This window comes from Amblyomma americanum, chromosome 1 (assembly GCF_052857255.1).
Source record: "Amblyomma americanum isolate KBUSLIRL-KWMA chromosome 1, ASM5285725v1, whole genome shotgun sequence".
NCBI lineage: Eukaryota > Metazoa > Arthropoda > Arachnida > Ixodida > Ixodidae > Amblyomma > Amblyomma americanum.
Genome location: NC_135497.1, coordinates 412,755,318 through 412,771,979, shown reverse-complemented (window position 1 = coordinate 412,771,979; position 16,662 = coordinate 412,755,318). Strand labels below are relative to the sequence as shown.

The following is a 16,662-nucleotide window of genomic DNA, read 5'->3' as shown; positions in this document are numbered from 1 at the left end:
CCGCCCCTCCTCGTCTGATGTAGAGAGAGGAATCTGGGCAAGCCTTCTCATTGGCTGTGCCCAGGTGGCATGGCAAGATGAGATGCAGCCAAGCGTAGTCCCAACATGTTTTCTGTACTTTTCTTTGAGGTGTCGGCACATAAGAGTTGAGGGAGGAGGAGCATCATTTTTAATCACCAGTGCCTTTGGTGTTAATGAAGCTAGCTTTAAAAAATTTGTGGTGCAGTAATGAATGATGGATTACTGATTGCTAGTGCTCTTTTCCTAACCTTAGTAAAGTAACTTGACTCCCTTTAAGGCGAACTTGAAGGGTCCAGAAAATTGGTTAGTCTTATTGGAAGTTCGTCTTGATAGAAGCGCCCCCCAAAAAGATATGTACGCACACTGTGCATGTTAAAATATGTGTTACATGGAAACGATGAATAAAATGACCTTGCAGTGAGAGGATAGTTGCAAATGGAACATGTATGGCACTATGCATTAAGTGAGCTGAACATTGAGTTGAAGGCATAAAATAAAGTCGCATTGTCCTACTTGAAAGCAGCATTGGTCTAGTTTTCTTCGTTTCACCGTCTGTGTTCCGCTCTCTCTCTTCTGGAGTGACTGCTTTTTTTTTTTTTGATGATGCTAGGTTTGTTTGGCACAAGGGGCATGTAGGGCCAAAGAGCGCCAAACACGAGGATATTTTGTTTCTGACTTGACTTTTGAGGCACCCAGTGCACTGAAGGTTCCCAGCTGGGTAGCTGTGCATCTCTCTTAACTTTGCTCCTTCCACGGTGTAGCTGTTATTAACTCTACGAGCAGGGGCACCATCTACCTTTCCGCCCGGCGCACGCAGTGCCCATGCAGTGGCAATATCTGGCCATCTCTATGCCGCAATGACTCGTATTATGGCGTGGTGTTAGTTGAAAATTCGGCTTTCAACTGTGTAAGCTCTGAGTCAAAGAGCAGGTCTACTCCATGCCTATTTGCCTTTAGTCCGCCGGTGGCAACACATGGCATGTGACGCGTGCACGATTCCGAGATCTGGCATCTCAGCGCCATGCACAGGCAGGGGCGAAGGTGCCCTGCCTTTTCTGCATTGTCAAGAAAGCTTCCCTGCAAGGCAGCTTCTCTGCACAACTACACAAAGTTGCACAGAAGCTATCTTGTTGGGGCACGTTTTCTTGAGTGAAAGCGTTATACAGTAGCCGACGGGTAATTCGGACTCCAATAATTCGGACTTGTAGGATATTTCGGACCTCGATGAGGCGCCGTCAGTCACCCCATAGAAGCGCATACATATTCGCGACGGATATTTCGTACTTCAAAAGTCCGAAAGTTCGATTTTTCGGACTAATTTCAGTCGTCTGTGGGCCAAAATCTGCCATCTTATCGTCTTTTCGCCGGTGCAAAAGGTGCCATCTTGGATTGAGGTGGATTTATGCTGCAGTTGGCTTGGCTTGACAAACTTTCGGTACCTCATTGTTGCCAGTAGAGGTCCCTGCGATCTCTGACACCTCGAGGTGGCAGCCGGATTGTCATCGCCGTCAACTTGCTTTTGTTGCCGACGTTGCCGCGGGCAGTTATCGCTTGTCCCATACGTTGAAAATTGGTTGTTGGGGGAAGGAAATTGTGCAAGAGCTATCTCACATCTCGGCGGGAAGGGATAAAGGAGGGACTGAGAGAAAAAAGGAAGAAAGAGGTGCCGTAATGGAGGGCTCCGGAATAATTTCGACCACCTGGGTATCTTTAACGTGCACTGACATCGCACAGCACATGGCCACCTTTGCGTTTCGCCTCCATCGAAACGCGGCCACTGTGGTCAGGTTCCAGTCCAGGTACTCCGGATCAGTAGCCGAGCGCCCTAACCACTGAGCCACCATGGCGGGTCTCATATGTTCGCCATTCGCCGTTTCGTCACTTGGGTTTCTCTGACCGCGTCGACCGAGTGGCGCTCGGTCTTCACGAAGTTACATTTGTTCACCATTTCGTGATTGTGTTCGGTGGTTCCGCCACTTTGAAAGAAAAGTGCCTTTGCGTGTGTTTAACGAGCGGTGTGGTGCACACTTGGGTTGTGGACAACATGGCCCCGCTGGGTCTGTCAAAAAAGCATGGGAAGTATTCCAACTAAATGCGGTGACCGTGCTGTCCAGCGTGTACAGTGAAAGCACAACTTTGGCGCAAATACAAGCGCAAATCATCGTCCGCATGAGAAATTTTTCCGCAAGGTAAAATCAGTGACATTTTTAAGCCGATTTCATCTCAATAAAGATATTTTTTTGTACTTCACTGATTTTTTGGACTGTTTGATTATTCATACCATTTTTCGGGTCCCTTCGAGTCTGAAAAATCGTTCGGCGACTGTATATATTTTTCCTTTGCTCGACAGTGCCACGCAGATGCTCTGCGAGTGCTTTGCGCTGGGTCTCCAGGGTTTGCAGTCGCTGTGAAAGTTCGTTTTCACCAAATCACGTGCAAAACCTTTCGCCTTAAGCAGGTTCTTTAAGCATTGAGCACCATGAGGAACCAACGAAATGGTCTCAGTTGTTCGTCTTAACCGAGGATTCATCTTAACCAAGTTTTTCTTAACGGGAGTCTACTGTAAATATTGTTCCATGGTCCCTTTAAAGACCAGTAATGAATCTCAGCGTGGTTCGCGATGTAGTTGTCATTTTTGGAGTTTGCTACTTTGATTCACTTTTGTGGCTGCCGGCAAAGGGAAACGTGTCATACAGTCGAGCCCACTTATAACGAACATGTGCGTCAGGCAGCGTCCGTTCGTTATATCCCGAAGTTCGTGTAAGTGGACCACAGATTTGAAGACAGTTGCTTGCCAAAAACAAAATTTTTCTTTGCAAAAAAGTCCATGATGGACGTCTGTTTCCGCAGCGCAGATCCAGTGAGGGAGGTTTCCAGTTTATTTAAAGCAGAAGTGTGCTATCGTGGAGGCCCTTGGCATAGACAAGCTTTCTGAGGCTCTCTATGTAGCTAATTGCTACAGGCGCGCTTATGGGTGCTCGCTCCGAAGTTTCATCCTCATCTGATACCTCCACGTCACTCTCGTCCCACACTTCAGAAACGATGCCCTCGTTTGTGCACGGTTCTGCTGTGTTGGCGTCATCATCGACAGAAATAAAATCATTCCAACCAATGTCATGACCTCCCATGTCGGAGTCGACGACGCACTGCCACAAATCGCCGCCGGGCTGGTCATCTTCCGAAGCATCAGGCTCGGCATCAGACACTGTGTCGACGAAGCCGGCCTTGCGGAAGCAGTTCTGCTCGCCAGTGGCCGTCACCTCCGCCCAGGCTGCTTTCACCAGCTCTACCGCTGAATACAATGGAAATGGGCACGATGTCTCCGTCCGCCATCCCGAATTGCAACCAGGGCCCGAGATTTGAACAAGGCCATCGAAACGTCCGCACCGCAACAGGAGTGACAAAAGCGCGCGATGGGGTAGACGTGCAACGTGCACAGGCGGCAATCGTGCTTCACCCTCTCTTCGCACAGCATCAGTGGGAGCATGTGTTCCGTACCGCGACCGCTCTTCCCCCGTGCCTCTGACGCTGCAAGTACGCCGCCACCACCACCACGCAGGTCTCGCCAGTGCCATTTCTTTGTGTTGTGCACGGCGGTTAGGGGTCGGCTACTGTGCCGCTGTTTTTCTTTTGGGCTGTGCAGAAGGGCTAGCTTTGTGACCGTACCAGCGAACGAAATGCCAAAGTACAAGACTTTAACGCTGCAGCAGAAGTTCTGTTTGATCCAAGAAGCAGGCAGGAACGCTTGTTCCAAGACAGAGTTGGCTAAAAGGCACGGCGTGCCCCTCTCGACGTTGTCCACAATACTGAGCAACAAGTCAAAAATACTAGAGGCTTATGGCAAGACATATTCTTCGAAGCGGTCACGAGTGCGGGCTCCCACGTATCAAGATGAGGAATCTGCTCTGCTTCGCTGGCTCCAGAAAGCAAACGCAGCCGAGTAAATATGGTATTTCTAACCAGTCTAACATTTTGTGCAGAATTTTGCGTATGCTTGTAAAATCTTGCTCACTGGGCTTTCACGCTAGAAAGCTAACAAATTGCCATTCTTGATGCTTGAATATACTGTTTAGGTGGAAAAATAATTGTTTTTGAAGAGAACAAACAATGGCACCTGAAAGGATTAAGTGCTCGCAGCAAAAAGATACACAACATATCACACAAGTGTACAGGCATGAGTTACAAAAAATTAAATGGCATATTCGGAATCGACACGCAGAAAAACATTGATCTTGTAAGAATTCAGCAGATTGCCATCACCACTACATTTATTTGATGAATTCATGTTCACGATAAATTGGTTTTGCTCTACATTTGTTTTTTTGTTATACTGTGCACTACATTTGTGTTGTTTGTTGAGATAAAGGAGTGGAACATTATTTAAACACTTTTGTGCTTTAGTGTTGCATGTTCCTGCTATCAAATAAAAAAAGAAATTAAGAAACTTGTTGATTTTCTTTCAGGATTCCAGGAAATCCATGGGCCCTGGAGCAAGCAAAACACAACCTGGTGAACCATTATTTCCTTGTTGGACTTACAGAACAACTCCAAGAATTTGTGGCCATGCTTGAGGTTTCTTTTCCTCGCATCTTCAAAGGGGCCACCAACAAATTTCTCTCAGGTAGGTGACAACACAGTATGCGACCAGCTTGTGTAGAAAACAATGAAGCAGTATACCTGTGTAGTTACAACACTGAGTTAGTGATCATAAGTTTGGCTCTTGGATGAGATAGTTGATCTCATTTATGTCTTTATTGCTGTTGTTTATTCTTGTGGAAAATTTATACTTCAAGCTTGGCTAGTGCAGAAAAACAGATAGAAAACCAACTCGTATACATAGGGCCCTTCCTTTTGATGTTTTGCCGCCGCTGTGGTTCAGTGGTTATGGCGCTCGGCTGCTGACCCGAAAGACACGGGTTCGATCCCGGCTGTGGCGGTCGAATTTAGATGAAGGCTAAATTCTAGAGGCCTGTGTACTGTGTGATCTCCATGCACATTAAAGAACCCCAGGTGGTCGAAATTTCCACAGCCCTTCACTACGATGTCCCTCATAGCGTGAGTCACTTTGGGACGATAAACTCCCTTAAAACCAAATCCTTCTTGTTTTTTTTTTGTAACTGAGATTGTAAGTGGTTGGGGGGGCAAGGACAGGGTGCTATTTTGCATTCTATATCAGGTATCAGTCAGGTTTCTGAAAATCCGTTGAATAGTTCAAGGTTTATACAGGTCATTTTTGCGAGCAAATGTACCGTAAAAACCGGAATATAGGTTGAAATTTTTTTCAAAAAACCATGGCGAAAAGTCGACCCCTGTCTTATATACTGGTCATTGGCGGAAAAACTACGGAAGTCTTTCAACAGCCTCCATCACCATCGCCATCAGCAGCAGTGCGGCGTGGCGATGTTGTCGCACAGCCGTTTTGCATTTTTGTTGTTGCAAAGCTATTTTGGTTAAAGGCTGCTTTTTCACATTTTGTTTCAAAATGAGCAGAACAGAAAAACACAACTCAGTGTGCGGAAGCTCATGGCAACCTGGCGGCACAGCGCAAATTTGGAGTATCCGAAAAAAAAGAGCATTCAGTACTGGCAGAGGCAGAAGCTGCTCATACATCTTGCAGCAACCAGAAAAAAACATCATTTCGTCGGCGGACTGCAGCGTAGGAAGGGAAGGTTGCGCTGCGTGCAAGATCGCTGCCTGTGTCTGCCGATTACATCCGCGTGAAAGTGGTAGAGGTTGCGCGTCGCTCTAGACTCACGAGGGCGTAATTCAAGGGCTCGCCATCCTGGGTGCAGCGATTGATGAAGAGGAAAGGCTTTGCTCTACGGCGCCGTACTTTTGTGTGCCAGAAACAAACACGCGGGTCGATGGGTGCGCGATACTGTTAAAAAATTGGCTGGGTGTACATACGAGCAGCATTTAAATGAAAATAAATACCGTCACCACCGTGCAACCTGTAGAGTCGCATTTATTTCAAAGTAACGGTGTCTTTCGATACTTTTTCAATTGAAAAAGATTTTTTTCATTTTTATAATTGGTTAGTTGGGGGGTTGACCTATATTCCGTTCCAACCTCTAGTCTGGTTTTTACGGTAAGTCAATATGGGTTTATGGTGCTTAACATCCCAAAGCAACTTGGGCTAGGAGGGACGCTAGCGGTGGCCTCTGGATAATTTCGGCCATCTGGGGTTCTTTAACATGTGCCAATTACTCACAGTATGCCAGCCTCTAGCATTTAGATGGAATGCAACTGCCGCGGCCAGGATCAAACCCGTGTCATTCGGGTCAGCATTTGAGCACCGTAACCACTGAGCCACCACGGCAGCTATAAGTAAATATGATTACTCAATTTGATGTGGGACATTTAATGATATACCATATTTACTTAAATGTAACAAGTTTTTTTTTTACTGAATATGGAAAGTCATCCCTCGTGAATTGAATATTACGGGCATCATAATCAAAATTATACGGCAACAAAGGCACACCTTCCCGTAATTACTCGCATGCATTGGTTAATGTGTCATACAGTTTGGCCGCCAACTTTGTGGCATGGAAAAAGAAACACACAAAAAAAGTTGGAATGTCTTATTGATCGATTAATGCTAGCTCCGAGCTGTAAATATTTAACTAAGGTGACCATACTTCTCAGCAACATCGAACTTGTGTGCTGACGCTCAATTTTCCTACAACTCTGCACGTAAGATGGAGATTTGTTTAAATGCTACCCAGGATGCTCACTGATGTTTGGGAGGCATGATTTGCCATGCGGTTGAGCAACTGGGAGAAGTTTAGTTTTTACGACGAGGCTTCTTAAGTGCTTACAATTACACTGTGGCAGTGTGGCAGGGCTCCATGCTTATCTTGATAGTGGTCTTATCTGATAGTCTTTTCCATGGTTGTGAAAAAGAAGGAACACGGGAACCTTCCTGCGACAAGAGCGGTAGCAACTGCCGCACTGTGTTATGCTCGAAGGCAGCCCTCCAGTGAAGACGAGCAGCAGGAAAGCCATTTTTTTAGGGGTACTTTTGTTTGTAAACTTCTACCCAACTTGCGGTATACGGCAGCCTCATTCTCTGCATTTCATTCATGTACTTTTTTCCCCTGTTTTATGCCCATAAAAAAAATCGATCCTAGCGTTACAATCGTGGTTGCGTTACATGCATGTAAATAGGGTAAGTTGAGGCGATTATTTTCACAAGCTATTCAAATGGCAGACTTTACCAAGTGTTCACCAGGCAAGGTATTTTTTTCTCATGTATTGCAGTAGTTTCGTCACGGAGACTACCATCCCCTTGAGCAGTATTTCCACATCTATGCTATACCCATCTGCCTTACCGTGTTCACTACTAAAAACATTCAGTACGAGAGCAGTCATTTGAAACACACAACAGCTTTGGAGCAGGACATCCTCAGCATGGGTAGTACTCACTACGAAGATGTCAGTGAGTGGCCAGGCCAGTGCCTGTGTTTTGTCTGCTGGATTTAGCATGCATCTTTCGAAATTATGCATAACTATCTAAGGCACGGCTCAGATAGCAGGTGCTAAAAGAGGTTTAAAGTCATCAACAAGCAAAGGAATACACCGCTCCAGAATATGTTCAAAATATGCGCTGCTTTTTGTGTGGTGCTTTCTGCTCTTTTCCCTGGCAAACTATACTACGAAGAGTCGTATTTATTTTGACCGTGTAGGGTTGAGGTTAATTAGAAAGGCCAAAGGCCTCTGCCAGTAGGTGCCTCTAAACTTGTCAACTTTCCTATGTATGCTCCGTTTCATTCATAGCAGGCAATGTTGCTAAAGCTAGCGTGCCTGTTAGCGCAGGCAAAGTTTGCGCCCAAAAAGTAGTCCAGCATACAACCAAAGTGAACAGAAGCATATTTCGTTGCAACAAACCTTAAGTGCCGTGACTGGCACCTCCTGGACTTCGTTTTACCTCTTGCCACATTTTTGTCCTGTGACTCATTGAGATTTCGAGAAGCAAGAACTAGATGTGGCGGTATGTCATGCGGATGGTAGGGCGAATCACTCTTATTCAATCCGCGCATAAAAAGTAGTTCTCATTCGGTGAAAATCATAGCCAGGGAGCCCAAACACTGAGCGCCTCACAGTCCCGACTGTGATTTTCAGTGCTACCACTTCGTTTTATACCACTCTCTGTTTTCCCAAAGACTCACCAGAGTTTCGAGAAGAATGAATGGTATGCGGCAGAGTAATATGGTTTCGCGGATGCACTATTTCCTCAGCCTCCGCAGCATTGCCTGCTATGTATGCAACGGAGTATGGGATAACTGCTGGTTTATGATATAAATGAATCAGAGATCACTCTGGAAATCTTTATAAAACCAGAACAAAGTACAACTGCATCAACAGGTAAAGTACAAAACGTCATTTCTGGGTCATATTGTGGTCTACACTACCTCTTGCTCTGGCAGCTGTAGTCCTTCCTAGGAAGTAAGCGAAGGATACCTGCTCGTGTTTAACTTGATTTTCACAAAATGTGTTCAAGGTGCAAATATTGGGCAATATAAGGTTTTACCGGAAAATGAGAGGCACTACATATGCACTTGACAAGCACTGTGCTACCTAGTGAATAAAATGAGGGGCGGCGCTAACAAGGACACTAACAAGAAAGAGACACCACATGCGCACACTACCAACTGTTTATTGTACGGAAAAGTGGCATATTTAAACATGCAGCGCAAGCATGAGACTCATCGCATTATCACTCCGAACCCAGCACGTGGAAAAAAGCAGCAACATCAGGATAACGGACAAGAAAATTTAACCCCTGCAGATAAAGTAACAGATTCTGATAAAAGAATTAAAAAAATTAAAAGGAGGGGGCCCATCTCTTAGCAAAAGCAGTGTCAAACAATCGTAGTAATAGCAGAGTCATACATGAGAAGCAAAAGCAGTCAAAGTAAAAAACCAATAACAAATAACAATCGTAGCAAAAGCAGAATAAAACTAATGAAGCAAAAGCAGTCAGAAACCGAAAAACAACAAACACGAAAAGATAAAACGAATAACTAAAATTCTCCAAAAAAAAAAACACAACAGAGCGCCGCTAGAAATGGAGGGCTGAAAAGTCGCACAGTGCATGACAACTCGCACAGTACACAGTTCAGCCCTCCTTTTCTAGCACCAACCATTTCATCATGCACCAACTCGCCCCTCAGCCCGTTATTCTGAAGTACCTAGTGAATATTTATTAAGCATGGCCAGCTGCCAGCTTTTACATGTGGAACCCGGCAGACATATACGACAGTGGTGTTTTTTATCATTGTGAGTGTACAGAGGTGGCAATGTGCTGCACGAAAGGCACTATGTGTTAAATGTTACAAAAAGTAAAATCGAAAACTCTGTGAGCAAAATGCAATTAGTGTGTAAAAACATTGGGCATCAACACATCGGTAGCGGTGACATTGACATGCGTAAACTGAAGGTAAAGACTCTGCAGAGGTGTAAAAGTTTGTAAAAGGCAGCCAGAAGGTGAAAGCTTGAACAGAAGGAATAAAAACAGTAGTGATTAGCACAATGCTGACATAACAAGCGGCTTTCAAAATGAAGTTTAAAATAAAAAAAAACACTGTTCAAGCAGAGAAAATACATTAGTCAGTCACAGGAGGAGACAGTGGCAAGTCCAGGAGTTGTGAAAATGGCAAAACTAGCGAAGCAAGAAATGCTCGGAGTATTGCTCGGCTGGGATGCCAAAAGCAAACAATGAAATGGATGGAGTTTTCGGTTAAATTTATAGTTATCCATGATAACTCACCCTGGTTAAGGCGCTGTGCAGTATCCTTCAGTATGACACGATCAAGAGTAAAATTTCTTGGCATAATTAGAAGAGTATACTTAGAAGCACTTTTTTTTTTACTGGTGCTTTAATAGCATTTGAAGTTAGCCCACTGTGTCGAATAGTTCTGAATTGAAAGCTTGAGGGTACTGCAAGTTGTTATAACTAGTGCAATAGGCCATGGACGAAGGGACGAGAGTAACTAGACAAGTGCTTTGTTTGAAAAAAGGCATTGTACGCTCTTCGTGAATTGAAGGACTAATGTGGTGTACAGAATTCCATTGTCATATGGAAAATGCTACATCAGCCAGACAGGCCAATGTATCAATGATCATTTTGGTCAGAAAGTAAATAGATAGGAGAGCCAGCTCTGCTGATAAAAAGCACACAACTAATGCTTCATCATGATGGAGAATCTGATAGATAGTATCGCAACATAATCAGAGGCGCTGGTAGGATGCTTCCACCTCCCTGCCTGCTATCACAGTGGGAGGTGCGGGGTTTGATCCCCAGTGCTGTTGAATACCCATTGATGATACAGTGTGTACAAGCTTTCCCTTGGCCTGATGCTCAGTTTTTCTGAGGTGAAATGCTTGTAAAAGGGGTGTTTGACCCCACCTTGTGTAACGAAATTACCTTATGTTGTGATTCTCTTCGGCCAATGATGGCTCTTTGTGCCATTAAAATCTACCATTGTCATCACCCTGGCCTGCTGCTCCCTGCTGCATTTTGTTGTGCACGGATGTTGACAGGTTATGCACTGACCAAATTGTGTCTGTGAGGAGGGTGGCAAAAGGGAGGAACTGTGTTCAAAGGTTCATCAGCAAGTGGAGTGGAGCGGAGGGCGAGAGCATATGGAAGCCTGTCTTACTTCGTGATTATGGTCTTTAAAGAAGTAGGTGTTGTCATACTGATATGTAACCAAACTGAATGAAATGTTGAATTGCTCTCTTTCCTTAGTCCACGTTTTTTGCAGTAGTAATTGTCTTGCTAGTATAATTACCAACTAGCTTAGCATTCTCTTTCAAGTGCTGTTTTTGTAGCACTATTTACAAGAAACCTTTGGTCAATTACTTTATTTGTGATTGCAGGGAGAAGGTCACACCTCAGAAAAACCTTCAACAAAGTGCAGCCAAGTGAGGAGACTGTGGAACACTTCAAGCAGTCAGCAATCTGGCAGATGGAAAACGAGTTCTACGAATTCGCAGCTGAACAGTTTGAGTTTGCCAAGAAGCGGACATTGGTGGCAACGCGAGATGGGCAGCTGACGGAACTTGGTCAGCAGTTCTTTTATGAAAAGATCCGTCCCAAGTGATCAGTGGTAGCACGCTTTGCCTGAATGCCTGAATTGGAGTCAAACTGTGCTAGGTGCACAGTTTTTATTGAGCCATATTTTACCGGGGGTGTGCAAATGCCTGACGTATTTTTTATTCAAAAGCCAAGTTTAAATGGAACACAGTAGGCAAGTACCAAAGCTCTGACCAAATGCCCTTGGTGCTAGACATAATGAGAAGCATACATTTGCGTTGGCCTTTTAGAGTATACATATGGTTTGAAAAAGAATTTGTTTTAAGACACTGGGCAACACTGTTGCAGACTTTTTGTGAATTTTACACTGATGACTAACCTTGTGGCTTTACATATTGAGCTAAGAGCTCATGCTTTGACAACCACTTTTTTGTGCCTGAAGCATTCTCATCATTGTCGTGATGAAATGCATGATTCTTTCTGTGGACCAGCTCCTGGCTGCTTGGAGAGGGTTCTAGATAGTGAAAGCCAATCAGTGCAGTGGCCTGCTTATGATTGAAACATAGAGGAATATGACTCTTTGGCCTGCCATTGCTGGCCAAAGGTTCTCTTGTTCTATGACCTTTTCTTCTGTCAAGCACACTAGTGTTGTCTGTTGTTATTGGATGAGTATGTTGCCAGACTGTGGTAGTGCTGTGATCCACTTGGCTCTGCCATCTACAATTTCAGTCTATGCTTTTGAGCTGCAGCAAGAAGTCAGGTCTGCTTAATTGATTATTGTGTCAGAATACAGTGCCACTTCGGAAGAACCAGGCCAGTAGTCTTGCCATCCCCTTGATAGTCCTGGTTGCAGGCAGACATATCTGTGGTAGTTTCTAGTAGAATAGAGGTCACTCTAACACTCAGGCCAAAAGTAAGCAGAACGTGGTCGTGTGATCAAAATGCACTGGCACCCAGGGTATCAGATTCATAGTATGATGGTTGGTTTGGCCAACTAATATGGCACTGAAATGCTCAAACATAGGCACAAGGTACAGTATGCCTGCTGAATTCTACACAGTGCATCAGGGCACTTTGATGTCGCAATCATGTTTTGGTCATTTCTGAAGGTGCGGACATAAATGGATCGCGCTTTTTGGTTCTAAGTGCAATCACACCGTTCCTATAGAAAACTGGAAAAATGTTTGTGCATGAGAACAAGCACTAGCATCTGCTACCAGCATGAACATACCACAGCTGGCAGTTTCGATTAGGCAAGACGTGGGAAACGTTGGAAGCCGAGAGCGTGCTCCGTTTACTTTTATCTGCACCTGTACATCGTATAGTTTTGGCTAAAACAGTGATGAATGTTCAGTGGCTGGAGCCTTTTGTTTTCATGCATCTACACAGAAATGCTTTGAAGTCTCTTTTTTGCTTCATAAAGCAGTGTTGTGTTTTCGGAGCCATGCATAGAAACTGAACTGTGTCACTTTTGTGCTTTTTTTTTTAACATGGATTAGTGCATATGCACATATGAATTACTTATATGCTTGCTTCAAGGGGATAATTATCCTCTGGTACATTGCTTGCAGACTGTATATTGGTATCTTGAGTAATGGTTGAGTCTGTATTGATGCCAAGGTTTCGTGGCGAATTAACTTCATTACATTGTTGTTTTGTTTAAATATTTTTACATTCCTGGCATTTACTACAGCATACTGTTTGCCATTGTCATAAGGGATATGTTCTTAGCTTGCAAACTAAGCCCTGTAGTATTTGTACATAGGCTGTGCTAAGTTAAATATGCAAAGTATTTTTAGTTCTGATACGCACAATTTTTTGTTAGCACTGAGCAGCAAGGCGTGGACTTGCTTTGCATTTTTGTGTGTTATATGTTGTTTGCTGCAAACTATCAGAAATGTTCTGAAGTTGCGGTGATGAAAGAAATATTTTGTTGTTAGTTTATGGAGTCAAGTTATGCCTTGCTCCAAGCTCATTTCTATTTCAACTTCTTAACAGGCTTCTCATCTATAAATTTGGCACTGCAGAGAACTGTGTTTCTTGCACTTAGCCAGTTAAATCATATTTTGCAAGGAAGGTTGAATGTCAGAGTGGTTATTGAATGCCAAGAACCTTATCTTGTAGTAGTTCACAGAAATGAATACGCAGCAGCTTAAATCAACAGGAAGACCATTTATTTGTTTGAGATTAACATTTGCTCAATAAATTATTTTAGATTGGTGTAGCTTAGTGAGCACCACTTGTTGGTTGTCTAAAATGTTACTTAGATCAAAGACAAAATGCAACAAACGTACATAAATGGCTGCAACCATGACATTTCACTTTCTCATTTTCTTTGAATATGTTTCTGAATAATTTTATGTACATTAAATGTATAGCAGTAAATGTCTGACAGAGTAATCTGGGGTAAACTTTAGTAGTAGTTCTTACAGGGAATGGCAGTGCACAAACTGCAAGTACAGTCGACGACCGAAAATTCGGACGCCTGGTTTTTCAGACATGCTTGATTATTCGGACTTTTTTGCATCTCTGTGACATGGCCTATAGAGCCAATGTATAAGAGCGCCTGAAATTTCGGACGCATCGCAACTGACTGCTATATTTTTCGGACCTCGTTCGCACTCGCCGCCATATGATGTGTACAGTGCAACCTCATTAATTCAAACTGCAGGAGAGATCTAAAACTTGATCAAATGAAACGAAATTCAAGCTTAAAGGGGGCCTCCTAACTTCCGATGCTGAAATTCTGCGCGAGTCAGCACATTGCGCCCGCGTGGTTTCGAATTCATACTGTTCTTTAATGTCTTCCGGCACATGAACTTGAAAAGCAGTCAGAGTTCGCGGAATTCATCTATGCCGAGTCTTTCGTCTCGAATATGAAAAGAGGTAGCAGCGAGGCGCGTGGAAAGCATACGAGTTCACGGAGGTGGCAAGCGCGGGAGGAAATGGTGGTGCATTTCAAAGTGAGGTCAGCGTGCCTGCGGCAAAACGCACCGCAACCCTGACTTTTCTATTGTAAAACCGTAAACAACTGGCATTTCAATGACAGGCAAGACTCCTCTCGTTGTATGCAAACCACCGCAGAGTGCTTATCGCCGGATACGATGCCGATTTTGGCTCTAGTCGCTAGGCCTAATGACGAAGGCCAACGCTGACGGAGCGCTTGCTTTGGCCGTTTCTTGGTTCTTATTGTTTCGCCATCTTCGTGTTCTCGTTCCGGGCCTTTCGTACTGCGGGCACAACGCAGCAGCAATGCAGCGGCATGTTTGCTTTCCGGTTTAAACTTTGTCCCAACCCGTGTGTTCATCGGCGACATGTGGAGGGCAGCACAGCAAGGCCGAGCTCGTGAAAGCGGTCGCCACCCGTTATCCGTGCACTTGTCGCGCGGTGAAATTCAGTCATTAGGAGCTTTAAAATGTGTGCAGTACAACTCACCTCCTCCTCCAGCATATTGGCAATAAGTTCGTGATTTTTCTCGGTGAAATTTGATTTTACGGACTGCCTGACTTTTCGGTCGTTTTCGTGGTCCCTAGAGGGTCTGAAAAATCGGTCGTCGACTGTATCGTGAAAACACGAGCAGCTTTCATCACACCAGAAAACGCACAAGAACTTGCTTATGACAAAAACCATGGGAGCACAAACTTGAGATCCATGGTAGTGAATAGAACTTTATTTACTGGAGCCTTTGAAGAGCAACAAAATGTGCAAAACATTACTGCAGGCAACAACACACAGCTTTGAAAATAAAACACTAGAAACAAGCTGGAAATGTCTATAAAGGGCAACCTACTTAATGCATTTTTGCAAGTGCCTTGTGCACTGATGCAGCAAAATGTTTTGTGGGAGCTGGCACATTTTCTTTACACCACCTGTTTTTACTCTAGTGGCCAGTCAGAGAGTGTACTACACTGTGTACAAGACTTTTGAACCAACCAATTTAAGCCTAGCATTGTGAAGGGCTGTCAGAGGTCTTTGTCGATTTTGGCACAAATGAACAGTGTTGCATGCAAGATAGGTAAGTTTCAATGTTGTTGTCAGGACACTTTCACTGCTAAGTGGCGAGCAACAATAACTATAAGGGCAAGCAGATTTTCAGTCATGCTAATCGTAATGAGTCGCGCATTTCAGTGCTGCTTACTGCAGCAATACTGCTGCGTATTTCCATGTGGGAAGAGTAAAGAGAAACATTTGTGTGCTTAAGTGGTACTATTGATTCAAAGATATTCAGTATGCTAGTCTTGGATTGCAGAAGTTATGCTGCTGGGATTAGTTATTCGTCACATCAAATTATTTACAATTTTAAATGTACTAAGATTTTAAAGTTGAATCAGGTAGTGCTAGCAGTTTTCACTCAGTTCAAATATAAAATTAATATTTGTTCACCTTTAATTTTCCTCTTTCATGTCAATTGTCACATGAAATTTTATGGCGTCTATTCAAGAGCTGCCTCTAGCTTTTTTTTTTCATCACAGAGAAGTAGGAGTTTGTTAACAGTTGGTGCACAGCAGCACTTGCGTTCGAATTGCCATTTGTTGTACTCTGTGTGTTCTTGCTTTATAGTTGCTGATAAGAAATCAGAGATTCATTGGTTGGTTTTAAGTGGAAAATGATAAATGGGACAAATGAGGTATGGGAAGTGCCATGCATTGTTTTTCTGAAACTTTGCATTGCAAAAGCATATTTTGGCTTGGTGCACTCTTCATGCTGGCTCCTGTTATGTTTTTTCAGCGATGACATAGTAACATGAAAAGGGTGTGATCAGCTGAATTTGGAAATTTTGTTTTGTGAGGAATGCCAGCTGTTACTGCAGTGTTGTACTTTTGAAACAGTCGCTGCATGTAAAGCTAACTGTTGGTCAATGTTGTAATTGCCCTGCTTTCACAGGAGCATGTTTTGAGGGTACACTGTGCAGCTGCTTATAATTTGTCATTCTGTGCAGAGCTTGTGCACTGCTTATGCAGCCCAGTGTTTTCTCAAACTGTTCGACATGGGATAGTAGTTGAAAGCCTTACAGTTGTGCAAGAAAACATTTTACATGTAGGTGTCTTAAAATATGTGCCACTTGTATGGTCTTTAACCCTTTAAGGTGCTATGCACACAGTTATGTATATAGTGAACTCACTGCTTTTTCTGATAATAGGCTACAACTAGGCCCGGGTTTTTGAATTTCAGGCTGATTAGCATTTTTCATATCAAAAATAGGGCACTTTTTATTGCTGAAGAGCAAAAAACATTGAGCTTGATAGCATGTTGTCCGTTATTTTCATGCAAACAGATTGCGCCACTAGTAATAATATAAATATAGGTTTTTTTTACTTCTTGCATCATGTGCATCTTCAGGACTAAGTGATTTCCATCTGGTATTTAGATACTCCAATTTTCCAGGAAATTTTGTGCATGTGTGAAAAAAATAAATTGGTGTTTTTGCATTGCTAAACTGATGAATTGGCTTTATCGAGGCTTGTTTATACTTTTTAAATGAGAAAATGTTTGTTTCGAACTGAAAGGGCAAGTGGCACCTGGAAGGGTTAATACTGTGGCAGTTCAGTTTTACACGTTTTGGCGGGCTAGTTGGTTAAGCATCTTGAACAAACAGCGCG

At 43.6% G+C, this 16,662-nt stretch overlaps 1 protein-coding gene across 1 annotated transcript in view; it reads left to right on the top strand.

Moving 5' to 3' along the window:
• Hs2st (Heparan sulfate 2-O-sulfotransferase) overlaps nt 1–16,662 on the top strand; it is a 41,440-nt gene that overhangs the window by 23,921 nt on the left and 857 nt on the right. Inside the window, exons 6-7 of the mRNA XM_077650313.1 lie at nt 4,485–4,642; nt 10,906–16,609. Of these exons, the coding sequence (XP_077506439.1) occupies nt 4,485–4,642; nt 10,906–11,129 (382 nt within the window). The 3' untranslated portion in view covers nt 11,130–16,609. The remainder of the gene's footprint in view (nt 1–4,484; nt 4,643–10,905; nt 16,610–16,662) is intronic.